The sequence below is a fragment of the Mesocricetus auratus genome, unplaced genomic scaffold (genome assembly GCF_017639785.1).
Source record: "Mesocricetus auratus isolate SY011 unplaced genomic scaffold, BCM_Maur_2.0 Super-Scaffold_4256, whole genome shotgun sequence".
NCBI classification, from domain to species: Eukaryota; Metazoa; Chordata; class Mammalia; order Rodentia; family Cricetidae; genus Mesocricetus; species Mesocricetus auratus.
Window position 1 is genome coordinate 92,826,508 of NW_024429182.1, and position 22,319 is coordinate 92,848,826.

The window sequence follows — 22,319 nt, forward strand, 5'->3', positions numbered from 1 at the left end:
GTGTGTGTGTGTGTGTGTGTGTGTGTATACTTTTCCACTTCTGGGAAATTCCTTAGAAGATGAATACAAGATGAAATAATGAATTTAGATTTGGGCACCATTAGATTTAGATGCATTTCCAATACCAGTTGTTCAGAGTACACAGATTAAAGTTCAGGGGACCATGCTCTTAGGGGTTCTGCCCCTGTTTATTCTCGATGGGATCTAGGTTATCAATCTGACCGCTAAGACCTACCTCACTGCCTACACAGGGCCTGCAGCGAACAGGAATATAACAAGCACCTAGAAGCTCTTATATTTTTCCACTCTCATTCTCCACTTTCCTCTAGTGAATTTCTGCCCAGGAGCTGGGGTTGGGGGCATTGTTATGTTCAGAGGCACAGGTAGAGTGTTAAGAAATATCTCAGTTCTGGTCTAGTTTAACCACTTACTCTGTGACTGCGGGCAAGTCACGTTACCCTTCAGAATGCCAGCACCTATCTTTCAAATTCGAGAATAACAATTGTGGGGATTGTACATTGCTGATCTGAGGATGAATGCATGCAAACGGTTGAACATAGAGCCTGGCACAGAGTAAACGGTCAATAAATACGCGCTATTATTATCCCCAGGACGTCAGGGAGTGCTGCCACAAGAGCCAGAGAGCAGCCGGCTGCCAGTCTCTCGAGGCGCGGCCGCGGTCTCAGCACCGCCCCGGTGGGGATCAGGCTCGGAGCTCCAGTCGCGTCTCCCGGCGTCTGTGCAGAACCAGGGCTCCGCAGACGTGAAGGGTGAGTAGGTGGTATGGAAGGGAAGAGCTGGGCAGCGATCCTGGAGCCGGGTGCAGCCATGCGGACTAGGGTGGAAGCGTGAGGCGCAGGGCTCGCGGAGGGCCTAGGGTCTGCAGGGTGCGGCTGGGGCAGCTGCAGCTAGTGCGGTTGGCAGAGGCTCGCGCGCCCCGCCCCGGCCAAGATGGCGCCCCTCCCCCCTCCCGTGCGCGACTCCGCCGCTCGGGGCGCGGCCCCGCGGTCTGCGCGCTCCTGGGCGGGGGATGTTGTGATGGAGAAGCTGCGGCGGAGCGGGAGACCTGCAGCCTGAGCCACCTTCGCCACCTGGGCCTGGGGCCTCGCCGCACAGGTAGAAGCTGCCCCTGCTCGGCCCAGCCCCGGGAGCCAGATCCCCAGCCTCAGCAGCCTGTAGCCCTTGCAGCCCCTTCCTCGTAGAGGTGTATGTCCCCGGGCCAGGCCTGATTCCCCTACCCCATACCACCGCCACCTTCCTACGGTGGGCCTGCAGACCACCCTCCGCGGGGTTCACTTTGGTACTCACACCGACCCCCTCCCCATAGCTTTGCTTCTTGATCCTCCAGGATGCTTTGACATGGGGCCGGGGGGGGGGGCGGGGGGACGAAGCGAGGGGCGGTGGAAGAGTGGGGGAGGGGAGGTCTAGTGCTGAGAAGGGGACTTGGAGCAAGGCCTTGCTATTCCAGCATAGAGTCTCAGGCCTGGGATCTGTCAAGCTGCATTCTGTTGTCCTCAGCGACCGAGGGGTGTGCCCTGGGGCCGGCTAGGTTCTCATCTCAGCCCTAGAGGCCTAGCAGTGACTAGAGTGCCCTTAGGAGCAGTTTCTCTCCATTTCAGAGGTTATTTATTCCCTGCCTCTTCTGAGTCCTGTTTGTCTATTGCATTCTGAATCCCCAACTTCCCATTCATTTTAAAATCCACTCCATTCTGTCTCTGACGTCCACCGGAGCTTCCAGGCAAGGTCACCCGAGCCCTCCCTGTCACTCCAATGGACACATTGCTGTGAGCCTGTTACCTTTGAGTAGTGTTCAGCTGGTTTGTGTCAGTTCAGTCTCCTTGAAGCGTTTTCCTGGTTTCTCACCTAGGCACTGTCTGGTGCTTCTCAGTCTCTGGTGTTCTCTTCCTCTCTTCTCTGCATATACAGCCCTGGGTCCTGGCCTGAGCTGCATTCTTCACTCTGCCCTTTGTCCCTTACCGTTTCCTCTATTTCCAACTCTTTAAATTTAATACATTAGCTGTCGAGTCCCAAATTTTTTTGTCTGGCACAGCCCATGCTAATGAAACCCCAACTCATATATACCCAGCTGTCCTCTGGCATCATCCTTTTGAACGTCCAATGAGAATTCCAAACCTAGAGATTCCAAGGTGAATTAATTAACGTCTCTTGTTCCCCTTGTATCTTACTTCCATATCTGCTGCTCCTTCAATCCCCCAAAATGGCAACTGTCTGTTCAGTTCAGGTTCTGAGCAACATTCTCCCTCCCCCCTCGACATCTAATTTCACGAAGTTTTGTCTTGCCCATGACTTCAATAATTCTCGTGTCTGTTAATTTCACGTGATTCCAAGACCCCTTCCCCCACTGCTCTAATAGTACCTCGTTGCCTACCCCCTCTTAGCTGTTATCAGCATAGCACTCGTAATGGTCATTTAAAACTGCATTTGGTCATTTATTCATTCAACAAATAGGATTTGAGCACTTGATATTTACAAGGCACGACATTAGGCACCAAAGATGTAATCGAAGGACAAAATAGACTGGACTCTTGTCCATGGAGAAATGATAGTCTATGAAGGATGGACATTGTAAAAGGGAATAAACATCATGAAGGAAGATGAACCGTGCTTTGGAAGACCAGAAGAGCAGAAGCTAGACTGACTGAGAGGATAAGAGAGGAGGGGTAAGGGAAGATTTCACTGAGAAATGTTTAGTTTGAAGTAGAATGTAAAGGGAGTGTTGGGATAATGAAGTTCTGGAAACGGGTTGAAGGGAAATCATGTAGAACAAAGGCCATGATGCCTTCCAGGAATCAAAGAAGGCTGCTTAGGTTGGGGAGGTCAATGATAAGAGTTGGGGCCAGAGGGGAGGAAGGCCATAGGCAAGCTAACAGGACAATTTAGACAATGCTAAGGTCATTGACTTTGGCACAGATCATGGATGATAGTGGAGACACAGAGTAGATAAGTCCAGAATTTTTTCTCAGAATGTGATCATTGTCTGGGAATGGATTTACAGTAAGCACCAAGGGTGAAACATGCATCTAGGATTATACAACACTGGACAAAGAATGGGTGGTCATTTCCTCCCATGGCCCCTGTAAGAGGATGAGATGGGGGGCAGGAATGAGAAACATGAATGAATATGTTTGTTTGAGTGACCTTTGGGATAGGTAGGTGCTGTTTTGGGGTAAAGAGTTGAATGAACGTGTCTGGAGTTCAGGTGAGAGAGCTTGAAATTTGACAATCATTGTTGTATAAATGACAACCGAATCTGTGGGTGTGAATGGATACTTCTGTTGAGTACAGGACAAAGAGAAAGGGGCATAAGAAAAAGCTGTGAGAAACTCCACCTGTAGTGGCTGGGAGGAAGATGAGCCAGCAAGAAAGTCTAACAGGCCAAAAAAGTAGTAGCCAGAGGCGTGGGAAGAAATCCAGGAACATGGAGCATGGGAGGCATGAATGAACACTGGATGAAGGCTCATGGGGTTGAAGTCTGCTGCAGGTACACACGGTGACTAGGCATCCACCGGGTTACATGCCATGGGGCTGTGTTGACCTTAGTAGGCAGTGTTACCAAATCTTAGAGTGGAAGCAGGGTTGGAAGACCCAAAAGAGGCAGGGTGCCTTTAATCCCAGCACTCAGGAGGCAGAGGCAGGTGAGTCTCTGTGAGTTTGGGGCCAGCCTGGTCCACAGAGTGTGTTCCGGGACAGGCCCCAAAGCCACAGAGAAACCCTGTCTAAAACTAAACAAACAAAAAGAAAGAAAGAAAAGAAAAGAAAGAAAGAAAGGAAAAAGCCAAAGGGAAGAGAGGAAATGGCAGCAGTGAGTATGGGGAGAAAAGAGAACACTGAGGAGCTTAGGGGGAAGGGCAGGTCAAGAAATATTTTGTTCTTAGGTTGAGAGGATCTAAATAGGCCCAGCACTTGGTTTTAGGTGAAAAGAGATTCATCCAGTTTGGATGTTTGAGGATGTTCCCCAACAAATGACTTCCCTTTCTTCTGTGAAATCGATGGTTAGTCCAAGAGAGTTCCTATTGATGCGCAGGCAGGCTTCATTCCTAGAGATGCGGTAAGCACCAGGTTCTGGTGGTTGTTTCTCCATCACTGTGCCAGCTACTTGGTCCACGTGGGCCAGTGAGAAGATGCTTGCCACCAAACCTGATGACCTCAGTTCGTTCGGTCTTCAGGCCTCACATGGTGGAGGGATAAAACAGACTCCTGAAAGTTGTCCTTAGACCTCTACATGTGTGCTGTGGTAAAGGTGTGCCCACATACAAAATACATAGATAAATATAATTAAAATTAAAAAAGAAGAAAGTGCATATTGATGCCGGGAATTGTTCTAGAGGTTTGTGTCCTACTATAGGATAAGGAGTTGTGCAGTGACTCCCTAGAGTGTGACTTAGGAAAGGAACCATTTTCTATGGTTTAAACCTCCCCCATGCCTAGTGCAATGCCTGGATATCAGGTTGGAAGACCCCTGGCTTTGAACAGGACTCAGCTCACTCAGTGATGGTATGATGTCAGCTTTGTGGCCCCTCCTCTTAGTCTCTACCTTGAGGCCCTGCTTAGCTTCATGCTCTGAGCTAGAGCCCATGCAATTATGTGTGTGTGTCAGGGGGGAGATAGCTGTGCATGCACCACAGTGAAGGTATGAAGGTATGGAGGTCAGAGGACAATTCTCTCCTTCCACCCATGTGGGTCCTGGGGATCAAACTCCAGATCTTCTGGTTTTTTGGCAAGCTCCCTTATCTAATGAGCCATGTTAGCCCTTTTTATCCTTTGAGATGCCCCAACTGTGGATAATCCCAGTGAGAGAGAAGTTGGATTATGCTTCTTCTTGAAGAAACGAGGTAGCTGGTTATCTTTTTGTTCTCATAAAGTAGGAAGGTGGTGGTCACGTTGCCTCAGGCTAGGCAGGGTGGCCTTAGCACTTACAACAGACTTTCCCCACTTACTTCAACTGCTTTTTGCCCTGGTGCCCTGATGATGGTCAGGACTGCCTGAAAGTCATCCTGGCTCTTCACTGACCCAGTGTCAGCAAACGTGTTCTCTCCAGGTACACGTCCAAGTGTTACGAAAGTCAGCCCCAGCTTGACCTAGAAACGTGGTTTGTCCACCATTGCTGCAGAGAAGAACTTATCATCCCTGAAGTCCTGTGAGCTGTCCAGAGGCATGGGGTCTCAGCGAGATCCTGCCACTGAATAGTCGTCAAGTCAGGGCATTGGTTCAAGTGCATTCTCTTGCTTCCTCTTCACGGATCTGAGCCTCACCTGCCCAGGACTCCTGTCTCATTCTCCCTGTTAGGGCTCCTTTATCATTCTCAGTTCCTCCCCGAAGATCGCCTTTGCTTACCCTGGCCTAAGGTGGCTGTACACACCTTCTTGGTGTCTGTTCCCAGCCAGTTCCACACTTCCAGGCTCCTAGTTCTCCAGTGTCTGTACCCTTCATCCTTCCTTCCCTTGCACATAGTGGCCACTCTGGCAGACACACAACATATTATCCTTAGTGATGGCATTGTAATACTGTGACAGAGATACATATATTCTGATAGCATGTGACACTGGGTGTTGTGGCCCACAGAAAGGGGATGGTGCTTTTTAGGCGAGGAAAGTTCAGGGAAGATTTCTTGGGAACCCTGAGAGCTGAGCAAAGGCTTGAAATACAAGAAGAAGTTCTTACCAGAAGGGGAGTTTTCCAGGCTGAGGGAAGAGTGTAAACAAAGACTTGGGTTTTGATTAATGTGTTCCAGAGCCTCCCATCCTTCCTACGGCTGAGTGTAAGGTGTGAGGGGGGCGAGGGTGAGAAGTGAGGGTTGGCGGCAGTGGCCTCTCAGGTATCTTGTAACCTGAGTTCGTACCTTCCCCTAAAATCAGTGGTGAGCCCTTTAATTTTGTCAACCAGGCAGTGTGACACAATCTGGTTTCCATTTTTGGAAAATTACTGTGGTTTTGGGTGGAGACAGAACTGCCTATTTTTTCCTCTTCGTTTATTCCAGCGACCGTGAGTTTCCCCACAGTCCAGGTGGGGCCACTCTGATCACACCAGCAGCTAGTTAAACGTGAAGGTGAGGCAGACAGATGGACGGAAGTCTTTTTTCATTTACTTTATGCAAGTGTTCCCAGCATCATGCTAGATTCTCAGACTGTGGCTCCTGTCTCAGGATCCTGGGCCAAGCCTGGAGAGTTGGGGGAGCCTTGCTCAGGTACACTGTATAACCCACACTCAATTTGGGCAGCGGAGAAGACCCCGAGACAGGAGGGCCGGTCAGATGCCTCGGCTAGAGAACGAGGAGATGGGGACATGTTAAGGAGAGGAGGTGCACAGTGGGTGCTGTGTGCTGAGGAAGGGTTCAGTAGGAAGACAGAGGTTTGGTTGAAGCAGTTAGGAGGGAGAGGGACAGTGGGCTTGGCTAGTGGAGGGATTGCAGTGAGAATTGAGAGTGGGAGGGATTGGATAGTGGTTGGTCAAGGAGGAAAAACTGGTGTTGGGGGGCTCCGAGGAAAGCAGGGATCATAAAAGAGCCAGAACAGGCCAGTGACAAGAGAAGGGGTGATTGGGCCTTGGGGGTGGTCCAGGGACCCTGGGAAGATAGGTCATACTTAGAACCTGGTTGGGACTTGTGCGAAAGACACCTGAGAAGTGGCTGACACTGAGCCAAGAGGTCCCGTTTCACCTGCAGACTCGGAAGAGTGCGGTTCAGGTACCACCAGCCACTGCTGACACAGACAGATCCAGAACATGAAGTGAAAAGTTTTCTGAGGAGAGGCTAAAATGGGGTCTAGGGAGATGTTACTCACTGAATGCTAATTACTGGGCTCCTGCTTCTTGCTCTTTGCCAGGACATTGCTGGAGGCTGGGAATACTGTATTGTAAATAATAATACCGATAGCAACAATAATGCAAAACCCTGACCAACATGGAACTTAGCCATGAGGAGACCAGTAAACAAACACAAACGATAAATTAGCTTGGTAGATGGTAGTCCATGCCTGGGAAGACTATGGGGTTGCTGAGCTAGGGAGAGCTAGCCTGCAATTTAAAAACAGATGTGTAGGGAAGATCTCCCGTTGTCCAAGTGATCCTTGGACAAAGACCTGAAAGACTGGAGGCTCCAGAAGGGACCATGGCATTTTAAGGACTGGCAGGGGAGATTGGTGCCCTAGGTGAGATATTTCACAGACAGACACTGTCTATATTTCGGTTCTATATAGCCAAGAACTGGAGCTGAAGGCCCTTCCTCTGTGACCTGCTCTCCTGGGCAATGTCTGCCACATCGCCACACCCATCATTCTTGTCTAACCATCCTTATTGTAGAATGGACTCAGGGATTGCTAATATTAGTGATTTATAATGAAGAGAACACAGCCTAGGGGACTGGCAGTGATGGGGCTCCAGATAGCGCCATGGCAGGAGGGAAGGGGGATAGTTAGAGTCTAGTATCCAAAAACACACCAGTCTGTCCTCTGCTGGCTGTGTCCCTGGCACAGTGAGCCCCAGCTGGTCAAGTGGGGCATGAGGATGCACAGAGAGCCATTATGCAGACACTCTGCTTTTGGTAGTGAAGAGAAAGCAGGCAGTACTGTGCTGTCCCAGAATGGCAGGGAAAGGGCTATATCGCAGAGCTGGGCCTGGCTTGTGATGGGGCCGGGGCTGTAGGGACAGGTGTCTGATGGAAATGTACCTCATGGGTCATGGATTGGTGTATGCTAGCCTAAAGAGTACAGGGAAATGAGGGGCAGGACCTAAGATCAGAAGCAGGAACACTCAACACAGTCTCTCCTCCCTGCCTCACAGGACCTACCAAGGCCATGTCTGTTCCATCCTCCCTGAGCCAATCGGCCATTAACGCTAACAGCCACGGAGGCTCTGCACTCAGCCTCCCCCTGCCCCTGCACGCTGCCCATAACCAGCTGCTCAACGCCAAGCTGCAAGCCACAGCTGTGGTACCCAAGGACCTTCGAAATGCTATGGGGGAGGGTGGTGTGCCTGAACCAGGCCCTGCCAATGCCAAGTGGTTAAAGGAAGGCCAGAACCAGCTTCGGAGGGCTGCCACAGCCCACCGAGACCAGAACCGAAATGTGACCTTGACCTTGGCAGAAGAGGCCAGCCAGGAGGCTGAGACAGCACCCTTGGGTCCCAAAGGCTTGATGCACCTATACTCTGAGCTGGAACTCTCCGCTCACAATGCAGCCAACCGAGGGCTTCGTGGATCCGGCTTGATCATCAACACCCAGGAACAGGGACCAGATGAAGGAGAGGAGAAGGCAGCAGGGGAAGCTGAGGAGGATGATGAAGATGAAGAGGAAGAAGATGAGGAGGAGGACTTATCTTCTCCTCCAGGGATGCCTGAGCCGCTGGGGAGTGTGGAAGTTCCCTCTGGGCCCCAGGCCCTCACAGATGGCCCCCGGGAACATAGCAAGAGTGCTAGCCTCCTATTTGGCATGCGGAACAGTGCAGCCAGTGACGAGGACTCAAGCTGGGCAACCTTATCACAGGGCAGCCCCTCCTATGGCTCTCCGGAGGACACAGGTACCTTGTGGGGCTAGATGTTGCAATCTGGAAGGGAATGGGGTCAGAAGTCTGGCTTCTTTGTGCAAAAGCCAGGGCCGGCCTGAGCATGAGTTGCATAGCCTGCTGTCTCAGTTCAACATTTTCTCAGAGGGTGCTTGGACAGTTTGATAGCTCTGTCCATCATGCATGTCATGAAGGGTGGATCTATTCATCATATGTGCTGTCATGGGTGATGTGTAGATTAGCTGGTTTATTGAGCACTTACTAAGAAACTGACCCTCTGGTCAGCATTATGGTACTTAGTAGTTAGAATAATGCTATGACTTAGATACTCTTTCTATGTCCATATCACTAAGGTGGACTTGGGACAGTGTACCCTCTTTTAACAGAGGGCATAGTGAGCACCTCCTACCTTTCCACCTCTGGAAAGTGGGAGGATTGGTTTCTGCTTGTGAACCACTTGCCTCACGCAGAGTGCCATGTTGGCCATTACAAGGATGCCATTTTGCCAGGAATGAGATGCTGGCTAAAAGTTAGGGGACAAAGAAGAAACTCATGCTTCCTTATGGGATGATAGATATTAGAGAACAAAGATTAAACACTAAATGTAATCCATTTAATAAATCTGAGACTCTGTATTTGCTAATGTCTTACCGAGTAGACAGATTTCCCTACTGTAGTTATAGCTACAGCCCAAAAGATCTGAGGTTGGGAATATAATAAAAGTTTTGGTGGGGGTGACATAAGTTAACAATAGGTCACATACTTGACCTGGGTTCTATGCCTGGAAAGACAGATGGAGAGACAGACATAGACTTTGAGCTCTCAAGGAACTAACAGTATCTATACTCCTACTAAATGGATCCTGGCAGGGGAAATACATTTCAGATACCTGAGAGCTTTAGCCATCTCTTTTTGAAAAGCCTAACTGAATGTTTTCAAGCATATACAAAAGTAGAGATAACAGCCTGACTTATTCATCACCCATTTTTAGTAAGCATCAATGCATAATTGATCAATGCCTTATTCACTTCTGAGCCTCAGTCTAGGTTATTTGTGTTTTGTTTGTTTTAGACTGAGTCTCACTCTGTAGCCTAGGCTGACCCTAGACTTGCTGGGTCCTTATTTCTTTTTTTTTTTTTTTTTTTTTTTTTTTTTTGGTTTTTCGAGACAGGGTTTCTCTGTAGCTTTGGAGGCTGTCCTGGAACTCACTTTGTAGACCAGGCTGGCTTCGAACTCACAGAGATCCGCCTGCCTCTGCCTCCCGAGGGCTGGGATTAAAGGCGTGCGCCACCAACGCCCGGCCCTTATTTCTACCTTACTGTGCTGGGATTGTAGTCATGAACTACCAGACCTACATACCCAGCCTTGTTTTGCTTATATTTATCTGTATGTTTCTGGAAGGAAACTCATATCATCAAATGTTTGCTTAATATTAACATACTCCCAGTTGTCTAATAATCATCCCTCTTAGTCTTTTGAAAAGATGAGAACTATATGAATTGATATGTAGATAGCCTCATAATGATTAGTTTTAGATCTCTTGCAAACAAGTAAATAGTTTTAGAGCCTTGATCGGATTCAGGTTTGGTGGCTTTTTTTGTTTGTTTGTTTTTCTAGGAAGAAACCTCATAGGTGGTACCTTTCCAAAGGTAAAGTCTTATTGTTTCTCCTTATGTGAGGTTAGTGGCTTGGTGGCCAATGTCTCCATCCTCTGTAAAAGGAGCATCTTTTGTTTTATTCAAGCTGCTTATTTATTGGATTGAGTTTAGAGAAAAGACGTATGCACTGAAAGTTACATTCCAATATAAACTTTCCAATTTTTTAAATGTCAGCATGTAATTCTGGTTTTTCAAAAGTGCCATGCAGGTTATACATATCTCTTTGAGGCCCGAATCACTGCAGATTACAGTTGGTTTAGCTTGCAGCACTGGACCGGAGTCACTGGACAAACAGAGGCCTGGTTGTGTAGTGGCTCCTGGAGTCATCAATGGAGGCAGTGTTTCTGATCCTCTGAGGTCAGAGTGTAGCAGTACAGAAAAACTAAGGGAGTACTAAGCAAGGCCAGTGTCTCAGCAGGCCACGGGAGTAGAGTGAGAGGAGACTCAGCGATCCATCCAGCCCTGGAGTCTAGAGGTTACAGACAGAGGTGTTAGACCAGCCCCAAGGGTCGGAGGGATCCAGTTACTGCTTGCTCTTTCTTAGCTGTGTTGCTTCTATGAGAGCTGCAGATGGTGGGTTTCTGCTAAGTAGAAACGGGGTGGGAGAGAACAAAAGTTTTTTTTTCTTCCCATTTTAAGATCTCCACAAAGTAGTTGTTGATTGAATGAACTGTGTGCATTGAGTGAATTATGTGAATGGATGATGAATGAATGAATTTACTACCTGTGTTGGAGTCACACTCTGAGCCAGGCAGGCCTTGTCCTAAGTGCTGAGGATATATCAGAGAGGGCAAAGATGTTCTTACCCTGTCAGTACCGAGTGAGTACCAAGTGTCTAGTGGGGAGACAGAAATAGGCCTTCGTAATAAACGATGATAAGCAGGTGGGTAGACGAGCAGGAGGAGGGCGCCAAGCCTGCCAGAGGGAGCGGGGAAGAGCGGGTCAGTAGTGAGAGTTCCCTTTACACTGTTGTCTGAAGGTGGGGTGAGTAACAGTTAGAACCCTGGCAGGGAGATAAGGCAGCTGGGAAGTTGTCAGAGGCGAGGCTAAGAGGCAGAAAACTGGGGACTCTTAACAGAACATAAAACCTGTAGAGGGGTTTGGATTTTATCCTGAGGGTCATGAGAGAGCAGCTAAGAGTATTAAACTGGAGAGTTACCTGATTAGTTTGGCATCTCCTAAGAACCATTCAGGCTGTTGTGTATAGCCCGTAGTGGAGACACAAGGAAACCAGTTGAGAGGATTCTGCAGCAACCACATTAAAACCAGAACGGAGTAGTGGTGTGGCACAGGGGAGAAGGGAGGAGAGCGTTGCTCGAATCATGGTCTCCAGAGCAAACTAGTGTGCCTCCCTAAGCCACTAAGGCATTTATGGATGAATGAAGGAAGGGAGGGAGGGAGGGAGGGCCATAGGGATATTTAGATTCATGTGAGTGCCTGCAGGAAAGTGTATGGTTGTGGAATTAATGCATGTGTGTGGAAGCAAAGGCCCCGGGCGGGTTGTGCTTGGAGAGAGATGTGCCAAGCTCCAGAAGGGCCTTCCAGATGGTCAAGGGGGGGGGAGGAGCTGCCCCCCTCCAGGACAGATCGGAAGGATGAAGCTCTTTGAAGCAGGAAGGCACAGGCTGACAGGGGTGGCAGATGGATTGGTGTGCATGACTCAGTCGGGGGAAACAGTGAACTGGCCCCCAGATTCCAGAAATGCCTGACCCACCATGAAGCAGGCTGGGGAGGGCAATGGCCCTTCGGGGTTGGTGTTCCTGGAAGGTTTGGGGGAAGGGCCTGGGAGGAGCACACATTTGCTGAGCCTCAGGAGAGTGGGATCTTAGAGGGTGGAGGCATAGTGATGGCTGCCTAGAAGGTGGATAGGCACAAAGAATCCCCTTTTCATTGGGTGTCTGTGCGCTATCCTCATTTGCAGGCTGAGGATGGCGAAGGACCTGGTCTGAATGACTCAGGTCCGGTGTGGAAACACCTTGGCATAGCCACACCCACTCCCAGCCCCTCTGTGCCTTGGTACCCAGAAGCCTGGGTCTTGAGTCTGCCTGTCCCTCAGTGCTGCCTCTTGGACCAGTCAGGATTCCTGGTTTCCTTGGTAACGGGAAGCACGTCAGCAGTCTGGGCGCTCCCAGCCATCCCGGTGCTGCGGTTGCCGAGGAGACGCTGCAGCCTAGCTGGGCCCTGGCAGGTGAGGGGGGTGGTGCTGGGAAGCCTCAAATCCTCCAGCTTGCTAGGGCTCAGGCTCTCAAAGACCACCCTTTAGCTGAAAGTGCTGGATAGGGTCTAGATAGGGGAGGTATCCCTGAGGGTTGGAAGCCACACCCTGTTTATGTTGAGCACTATAGGTTCTACAGGGCCCCAGGTGGCTGAGCCTCCTGGTGTTTGTAAGACTGGCTTAACTGTGCCATTGATGTCACCGCTGGAGGGTAGGATGGAGATTCTGGATTGCGGAGGGGAGCCAGGGTAAGGAAAGAAGAGCAGGAAGAGCTGGGGTCTCATGAGCCCCTCTTCATCATCCATCTCTATGCCAAGGAGGTTCTCTAGTGTGGTGGTCTTGGCCCCTCCCTTGAGAACTCGGGGCGGAGGAGGATCTTGCCTGGCAGACGCTCTGCCCTGGTGAGAAGGGGGCGGGATGAGCTTTTCTCTGCAGCCCAGCACCAGGCTGTGAGCCCAGCTGGCTGGGCTGGAGGGGATGTGAGGAGGGAGGGTGGAGGCAGGAGGGGCAGGGAGTAAGCGCCATGTTCTCCCAGGACTTCTTCCTGGCCATCATCCTGCAGGACAGCAGTCCAGGTGAGGGGCAGCACGGGGCTGGGTGTGATATGGGGTGGGGCAGGCCAAGAGAACAGAGATGGAGGGCACATAGTCTGGTGACAGAGATGGAGTGATAAGATCCAGGGGAGGAGGGGTGCATATCACAGGTTTATGATCTGTATGTGTGTGTATAACATATTTGCGTGTGTGTGTGTGTGTGTGTGTGTGTGTGTGTGTGTGTGTGTGTGTGTCTTCACGGAGGTGGCAGAGGTTGATAATGTGTTATGTCTGAACGTGTCCTTACCTGTATGTGTGTGCATAACATATTTGTATGTGTGTGTGTGTGTGTGTGTGTGTGTGTGTGTTATCTGCACGGAGGTGGCAGGGGTTGATAATGTGTTATGTCTGAATGTGTTCTCACCTGTATGTGTGGTACTTAAACATACGCTGGGAGGCTTTGGTGGTGTGATATGTACACATCTGTGTGGCAGAGCTGGTATATGTAGCTATATACATACATAGCTCTACACAAGTATGTAACTGGTGTTGCTGTGTTTGCTGCTGAACTCATGGGTACACCTGTATGTGATACCTTCCAGAATTTTCTGTGTGCTGTGCACTATCTATGGCTGCACAGGCATGTGGTAGGGCTTACCTATATTGTGGATGTGTGTGCACATGGGTGTGTGCAGGAGCTGTCAGTGTGCACACCTTTATATAGCCAGCCATATGGATATGCATGATGTATGAGAGGGTGAACTGGGGTCAGTCAACCTCCTTCTCTTTTCTCCTCCCTACTTTCTTTTTCCCTCCATGTGGTCACATTAGGCAGCAGCAGGGCCTAGGAGGAGACCTGAGCCATGCTCCCCACTGGGGATTCCACTGAGAGCTCTGGAAGTAACAGGAACTATACTGTCCCTGTACTGGCTCCTTTTTCTCAGCCATAGGGTCTTGGGAAGGGGACTGGGCATCTATTGACTGCTTGTTGGGTGGGCTGACCCTCACTGAGCCTCCTACCTGACAGATTCCTTCTGGAACCCCAACGCCTTCGAGACGGATTCCGATCTGCCGGCTGGATGGATGAGGGTCCAGGACACCTCAGGGACCTACTACTGGCACATCCCAACAGGGACCACCCAGTGGGAGCCCCCAGGCCGGGCCTCCCCTTCACAGGGGAGCAGCCCACAAGAGGAGTCCCAGGTGAGGCCCGGTGGCTTACAGTTCCATGCCAGGGGTGGAGGGGGTTGTGCTTCTAGGACAGGGTGAAACATACCTATTCCTCCTCCAGCTCACCTGGACTGGCTTTGCTCACCCAGAAGGCTTTGAGGAAGGAGAGTTTTGGAAGGTAAATGAAGGGGCCAGCTTCACTGTGGGGGTAACTGGAGAAGGGGCATCATTTTGGTCCTGATTCCTCAATCTCTTTTCAAAGGATGAACCCAGTGAGGAGGCCCCAATGGAGTTGGGACTGAAGGACTCTGAGGAGGGGACATTGCCCTTCACAGCCCAGAGCCTCAGGTGAGTCACCAGATGCAGTGGGCTAGGGTTAGGCTGGGTCTATGTGGAAGGGATATTGGGGCAATTCCAAGAGTAGGGGTGCTGTGTCAAATGTTCCCATCTGCCTCCAGCCCAGAGCCATTGCCCCAAGAGGAGGAGAAGCTGCCCCAACGGAATGCCAACGCAGGGATCAAGGTTTGTTCAGGACCAACACCCATTCTGTAAGCAGGCCCTTGTATGGGGGTCAGGCCCTCATGCTGTGCTATGAGGGTGTCTATGGTCTTGGCAAAGCTACCAAATGAGTTCTTCCCAGTTTCAGCGCAGGGCTGTGTGCCTGAGCTGGGCATTCTTCTGACACCTTCAGTGTCTAACTCAGTTGGCCCAAGGGTCTCCTGGGGACTCTGGAGGCTGGATCTGTAGGTGTCTCTTCTGTCCATGTCCTGTGCGGGGAGCTTCTGGATTAGTTCAGAATGCACCCTGCCTTTTGTGTTCCAAGTCATGAGTTCTTATGCCCTGTACCCAAGGCACCTCCAATTCCATCTAAGATCTGCCCTGACCCTCTTCTGTATCTGGCAGTGTTTCGCCGTGCGCTCTCTAGGCTGGGTGGAGATGACCGAGGAGGAGCTGGCCCCAGGACGCAGCAGCGTGGCAGTCAACAATTGTATCCGTCAGCTCTCCTACCACAAAAACAATCTCCATGACCCAATGTCTGGAGGTTGGGGAGAGGTGAGGGCCTGAGCCGATGAGGTGGTGGTACCGGGGGAATGTGCAAGGACTTATGAGGTAGGGGGGTCTGACTTGTCTCAGAGAGGGTTGTGAGGACTCGGGACTGGATATTGGTGTGAGTAGTAGCCCTGTGGGACTGTAACGCCAGCCTGGCACTGTGAGGGGTGGTGGCGTAACCGTGATGGGAATGGTGAGGATCATGGGAAAACCTTTACTAGAGTAAGGCCCACAGGGGGTGATCTGATAGTTAAACAAGCCCTACCTCCCCCCCCCCCAGTGGTGGCTCATTACCCCTGAGCTGGAGATGGCAAGTCTTTGCCACCTTCCCCCTGGGGTACCACTGAGTCCTCTGCCTCTGGACTTGCAGGGAAAGGATCTGCTGCTCCAGCTGGAGGACGAGACACTAAAGCTGGTGGAGCCCCAGAGCCAGGCGCTGCTTCATGCCCAGCCCATCGTCAGCATTCGTGTGTGGGGTGTTGGGCGGGACAGTGGAAGGTGGGCACAGGGCACAGGAGTGTGTGGGGTGGGCGCGGCTCATCCATCCAGCAGTCAGAACCCTCCTTCCTAATCTGCTCTTTGTCTCTCTTGTGCTGCCGGACCCAGAGAGAGGTATTAACGTCCATCTGCTTTGACTGTGCCCCCTCTCTCACCTGGACCTTGGCTCCCTTCCTGTGCCCTGTCCCTTCTCACCTGCTGTGCTGGGCATTGTCTCCCACCCCAGCATGCTTGCCTATCTGCCCTCCCCAGCTCCTTCAGGCAGAACCTACAGAACCCCGGGGCAGAAACCCTGTAGGAGCTGCCATGGACAGAGAGGATGTGGGTGGAATGGTGGCCAGGCTTGGTACTTGATGGTTCTAGGAGACATTGAGCTGACCCTCCCCCAACAGGGACTTTGCCTACGTAGCTCGTGATAAGCTGACCCAGATGCTCAAGTGCCACGTGTTTCGCTGTGAGGCACCTGCCAAGAACATCGCCACCAGCCTGCATGAGATCTGCTCCAAGGCACGGCCCCTCCACTCCCTGGACTAACTGTCACCTTTGCTCTAGAAGGGTGTGGGTAGGGTTGCTGAGTTGGTGGGTAGCGAGGTGGGATCTTGAGAGCAATGTAGCTCTAACAGATCCCACATCCCCACCCCCATTCAACCCTCAGATCATGTCTGAACGTCGAAATGCTCGATGCTTAGTAAATGGGCTCTCCCTGGACCACTCTAAGCTTGTGGATGTCCCTTTCCAAGGTGAGTGCCACAGCCTGGCCCAGCTCAGCTTTGTTAGTTAAGGTGAGGTGACCCCAGAAGAGGCACAGGTTCCCAGGCAGACACAGCATGTGGAGATGGGATACTTTACATAAGGAGAGGCCTTCTGTAGAGGAGGCACGGGAGAAGTGGGGGTGAGGATTTGACTGGGCAAGTGCATAGCTGATGCCCTGGTGTTGCAAGCTAGAAGAGCAGCTGACCCTCTTTTTCTTCCCACAGTGGAATTCCCAGCACCTAAGAATGAGCTGGTACAGAAGTTCCAAGTCTATTACCTGGGGAATGTACCTGTTGCTAAACCTGTTGGTATGTGTGTCCTCTTCCCTCAGGAACCATGCCCTCAGTCCTAGAGCTCTGTCCCCACCCTGTGCCTTCTAGGGCTTCTTCTCCTGACCCTTCCCATATGTGGAGATTCCTGCCTTTTAGAATTCATCCCATCTCCCTATAGCTCTGTCCCAGCCTTGCCCCTGTGTCCTGCCTGTAGCTCCAGTAAGCGTGTTTCAGTGAACATCTGCCACAGGACTAGCACTGAGCTAGGCACAGAGGGAGAATTTCTCCCCCTCCCCCCTCCCATGGAAAAGCTTTGATGGGTTTGGGAGGTAGGTATTTGAGTGGCTGGAAACACCAGGCGTTAGCCTGGTACTGGGCTCATGGTTGCTTGGCTTTGTCTGTGGCACAGCAAAACTACTCACTTCATGCTCTGGAAACAAAAAAGAGAAGAAGCCAAAGTTCTACAATCCCCTTCGGACAGACCTCTTGCTGTTCCTATCTCTTCAAGGTTCTAGAGCTTCTAGACACACCATGGGCTGGGGATCAAGGCTTTAACACATGGACCTTTGGGGAAACACTTGACACTTATGCAAACTGTGTATGTTTCAGGATAGTTCTTGAACAGATTTGAATATAGTAAAGCTAGCTTTAGTTGCACTATGAGGAAAGTTGTCGAACAGGTGGAGGAAGATGTAGGGAATGTAGGAGGATGTTGACTTTCGTGGAAGCTGGCAATGAGAGTGTCTTAGACAGCATCAGGGCTGAAAAGGAGTGTGAGTCAGTAGGTGTTGGTGACTGATTGTCAGTCGGGTGAGAGGCAAAGGCATTAAAAGTGATTGAAGGAGTAATTAAGAGGTCCTCAGCATTGGACTGGATAGCCAAGTGCTACCTGGATAGTGGTGCCTTTCTCTAAAAGTAGCAGGCACTGGCAGAAAGGTTAGTTTGGGTATGGGGATTGTGAGTTCAGTTTTAAATGTGCCAAATTCAACATAACTTTGGACAGTCTAAGTGGGAGTCAGGTTGGCAGCTAGGTTCATTGGTGTTGTCCATAGCTGAGAGCAGAGATCTGGACTTGAGATAGATGTTTGGGCATCATTAGGTTTTAGAGACAGCCAATCTAAGTATGGAGGAGGCTGGCACCAGAATATGGGCAGCCCAAAGTGAGAAAGGGAAAACAGGTGAGGCCTACTCATAGTATTTAATGTCTGGGTGAGGAAAATGACACCTCCAGGACCGTGAGATCAGGAAAGAGGTGGGAGGAGGAAAAGAGAGGACTCCAAGGAATGATGTCATAGATGTCATGGTAAAAGACAGAGCCCCGGCATCCTGGTGCATGCCTGCAATCCCGGCTCTAGAGAGGCAGAGGAAAGAGAATTGTGAGCTTGAGGCTATCTTGGAATACATAGTAAGACCCTGCTTCCAAAGGAAACCAAAACAAGAGGAGGAAAGGAAAGAAAGAAGGAATGAAGGGTTGAATGGACAGGATTGGAGCTGGAGGTGAAAGCCGGTTCTCAGGGAAGAGAAACGGATAGCTGACCTGGGGACCTGCTTACCCGCAACTTCTAAACCCCATTGACTCTTCCAGTTATCAGCCCCAAGCCATGACTGTCCCATTTCATTTGAGCTCACAATGCCAAAGCAGTCCTTGGCTATCGTGTCAGATAACCCAGTAGATTATTCTTGCACACCTTACTTGTGCAAGGCATCCTTCTTAGCATATATCAGTGAACAGCCCTGGCCATGACCTTGGAGTGGATTACATTCTAGCAAGGAGAGATAAACAATAAAGAGTACATTGCATAGTGTATTTGAAAGTGACAGCTGGTATGGGGGGAAATGCACAGAAGGATAAGGGGAATAGGAATGCAGGTTTTTAACCCCGAGCTATGAAATTCAGCTGCTCTCCCTCCCTCCCTCCCTCCCTCCCTCCCTCCCTCCCTCCCTCCCTCCCTCCCTCCCTCTCTCTCTCTCTCTCTCTCTCTCTCTCTCTCTCTCTCTCTCTCTCTCTCTCTCTCTCTCTCTCTCTCTTTCTCTCTCTCTTCCTTTTTTCAAGACAGGGTTTCTCTGTGTAACAGCCCTGGAACTCTGTAGATCAGGCTGACCTTGAACTCAGGGATCCACCTGCCTCTGGCCCAAAGAGCTGGGATTAAAGGTGTTCACCACCACACCCAGCCAGCTGCCTTTTTCTAGATCACCTCCCTCAACCCATCATCTGCATAGTCGTTAGTTTGACTTTGGTGATTCTCCCACCCCCATGAACTTTGAAATTCCCCATTGCTTCAGTTTAAATGTCGTAGACATCACACCATTCTGCCTTGCTTTTGAGGCCCTTGCAGCGTGACTCGGCCCATCTGCTCCTTCCTGTGTCGTCATCCTCCTGTGCACTCTTGTATTATTAGTCTTTGCATTTCCATGTGTTTGCCCATGCTGCCTTTAGTGTACCATTTCAAATACCCCTCCTGTGTATCTGAAATCTTCAGCAAATAAACCACGTTAAGATTGGGAAACAGAATCCAGTCCTTGAGATAACCATAGTCCTTTGAAGAAAGAGGATTTCCTCAGTTACAAAAGTGAGTTCCAGGACAGCCTCCAAAGCCACAAAGAAGCCCTGTCTCAAGAAACCAAAAAAAAAAAAAAAAAAAAAAAAAAGAAGAAAAAGAAAAACAAAGATACCTTGATAAGAGATCTCTGAGCCGGCGGAGACAGGTGGATCTCTGTGAGTTCTAGGACAGCCTCCAAAACAATACAGAGAAACCAAAAAAAAAAAAAAAAAGAGTTATCTCTGAAGCCAGGTGTGGTATCCTACCCCCTTAGTCCCAGCACTCGGGAAGCAGAGGCAGTTCCAAGATAGCTAGGGCTGCACACCCATCTTAAAAAACAACAACAAGCTGGGCGGTGGTGGCGCATGCCTTTAATCCCAGCAATCGGGAGGCAGAAGCAGGCGGATCTCTGTGAGTTCGAAGCCAGCTTGGTCTACAGAGAGTTCCAGGACAGCCTCAAAAGCAATACAGAGAAACCATGTTTGGGGAGGGGGGCGGGGTGGTGGGGAGTCTCTATTCCATGCCCTGGAGAAGGCTTCCCAGATGAGACCTAGGGCAGGAATCAGGAATTCTAAGATAAGATGGGCACTGGAAAGGGGCCATTGGAGACTTAGCTATTAGTCACAGACTGTCCTCCAGGGCATCCTTCCCACTCAAATCCAGACACCCTCCTCCCCCAACACACACACACCTGTCTTTACAACTAGCTCTTACTGAAAGTTGTTTAGACTAGGCTTACCTTGAACTTGTAGTGATCCTCCTGACTCTGCCTTCCATGTCTGGGATTTTATAGGCGTTTAAAAGCAGTTTAAAGTGGAGGAGACCATTATGGGGTTTTTTGATTTTGGTTTTTTAGACTAGGTCTTGCAATGTAGCCATGAATGGCCTGGAACTTACTATGTATAGTTTATCCTGTCTCTGTGGGAAGTGCTGAGATTACAGATGTGTACCACTGTTCCTAGAGAGACTGTTTTTTTTATTTGAATGTTTTTATCAACATGTATTAGTTATACAGAATAATGAGTTTCACTATGGCATTTCCAAACATATACATAATGTATTTTGTTCATATTCACCCTCAATTATTATCTCTTCTCCTCTTGCTTCTGTTGGACTTATTGATTGGTCTGTATATGTGTGCATATTTTGTTTCTTGTTTGGTTTTGGTTTTGAGATAGGGTCTTTCCACATAGTCCTGGCTGTCCTAGAACTCACTATGTATATCAAGCTGGACCGAAACTCACAGAAATCTGCCTGCCTGTGCCTCCAGAGTTCTGGGAAGTCATGTGCCACTGCAATTGGCTCCAGTTACCTAGCCCCTTCCTTTTCCTAACTGCTACTCCTTCTGTTTTCACATCAAGGTCTCACTGTGTAGCTTTGGATGGCCTGGATTCCATATCTAGACCAGGTTTTGAACTCACACTGAAGCCCTGTTTCATAAACAAAACAGAGCACAACCCAATCCAAACAGACAAAAAAACAGGGCCAGGAGTAGATCAGCTGGTAGAGGATTTGCCACTAAGTCTGACAGCCTGAGTTCAATCTCCTGGACCCACATGGTGGAAGGAGAGAACTGACTCCTGCTTGTTGTCCTTTGACCCCAATGCAATACAATAAAAATAATTAAAGATGTAAAAAAAAAAGTTTAGGTTTGGAGAGAGAGGAGCAGCCTGGCTGATTGGAAGCCACTGTTTTATGAAAAGAGCCATGCAATATTTGAACATGGTAACAGATGGAGAAGTTGGAACTCTGTAGGGAGGAGTCCATCCTTTTAGGGAACTGGAGGAAGAGAGAATCAGTGAAGAAAACCACGCTGGAGATTCAGGATAGGGAAAGCAAGAAAGGGTCAGAGGTCGAGGCGGTATATTTAGCAGCATCCTCAGGCCACAGGCTGGTGAGGTGGGAATGCAGCCGGCCCCTGAGTTTAACAGGCAGTGCCCAACTGTCGTCTTCTACGCTAAGTCCTGCATGCTGTGTCCGTGTCTTCCAGGAGTAGATGTGATTAATGGGGCCCTGGAGTCTGTCCTGTCCTCCAGTAGCCGCGAACAGTGGACCCCAAGTCATGTCAGTGTGGCCCCTGCTACTCTCACCATCTTGCACCAGCAGGTAAAGGGCTAGGGCAGGAGAAAGTGTGACTGAGCTTTGCCATAGAGGGGAATCGAGTCAGGGCCATAAGAGGGTGTGCTTCGGTGGCACAGGGCTAGGGGATGTTGCTTTCTAACTGGTGCCTCCCCTGCAGACAGAGGCAGTGCTCGGGGAGTGTCGGGTGCGGTTCCTCTCCTTCCTGGCTGTGGGCAGAGATGTGCACACCTTCGCATTCATCATGGCTGCCGGCCCAGCCTCCTTCAGCTGCCACATGTTTTGGTGCGAGCCCAATGCTGCCAGCCTCTCAGAGGCTGTGCAGGCTGCATGCATGGTAAGTAGGCAGGGGCAGTGGGCTAGCAGCATGACCTGAAGGGACTGAGATGGAGACTGACTGCCCCTTTGCTTCTCTGCAGCTCCGCTACCAGAAGTGTCTGGATGCTCGTTCCCAGACCTCCACCTCCTGCCTCCCAGCACCCCCTGCGGAGTCAGTTGCCAGACGTGTAGGGTGGACTGTCCGCAGGGGTGTTCAGTCGCTGTGGGGCTCCCTCAAGCCCAAACGTCTAGGATCCCAGACCCCATGAAGAATGCCCATCCTTCCTCCACCTGCTTGTGTTGGGCCCCAGGGAACTCAAGGGCTTGGGGCAGGTAGGGGCCCTGGATGCTGTTCCTAGGCCTCACATCCCCCAAGCTGCCCCTCCTCGGTAGCTGGGGTTCCCTACCTAGGGGCTGGGAGAGAGAAATTGAATTCCTTCACAGAAGTCATTACACTGGACTGATGACATGAGGGGCCAGAAGCAAGGCCAGCCCTGGGCTCTCCATCCCCAGTGTTTGAGGTGGAGCAGGAGGAACTGGTCCAAGCCAGGCCCTACCCTCAGAGGCCCAGCAGGGGCAGGAGGGGACTGGTCTCGGCATGGATCCCCTCTCCCCTGTCCTGTGGGCACCTCCACTGTACTGATATCACTAATAAAGTCTGTCTGCGCTGCTGTGTGTCTCCCTGTGCCCTGCCTGTTTGGGAAGAAGAAATTGGA

The 22,319-nt window shown here is 50.5% G+C and overlaps 1 protein-coding gene across 6 annotated transcripts; it reads left to right on the forward strand.

Moving 5' to 3' along the window:
* Positions 1 to 640: 640 nt before the first annotated feature.
* Apbb1 (amyloid beta precursor protein binding family B member 1) lies at positions 641 to 22,274 on the forward strand. Of its 6 annotated transcripts, none has more exons than XM_013126258.3 (15): positions 641 to 770; positions 7,798 to 8,532; positions 13,951 to 14,126; positions 14,215 to 14,271; positions 14,356 to 14,441; positions 14,552 to 14,615; positions 14,997 to 15,146; positions 15,514 to 15,641; positions 15,750 to 15,755; positions 16,034 to 16,148; positions 16,297 to 16,381; positions 16,619 to 16,702; positions 21,197 to 21,312; positions 21,446 to 21,622; positions 21,705 to 22,274. In XM_013126258.3, exons 2-15 carry the CDS (start codon positions 7,812 to 7,814, stop codon positions 21,870 to 21,872), a joined length of 2,133 nt encoding a protein of 710 aa, XP_012981712.1. In that variant the 5' UTR covers positions 641 to 770; positions 7,798 to 7,811; the 3' UTR covers positions 21,873 to 22,274. The 6 variants fall into 6 exon arrangements, with proteins under 6 accessions (XP_012981712.1, XP_005087497.1, XP_040612970.1 ...); XM_005087440.4 differs by lacking the exon at positions 641 to 770 and adding an exon at positions 961 to 1,116; XM_005087445.4 differs by lacking the exons at positions 641 to 770; positions 7,798 to 8,532 and adding an exon at positions 12,304 to 12,363.
* The last annotated feature ends 45 nt before the right edge of the window (positions 22,275 to 22,319 follow it).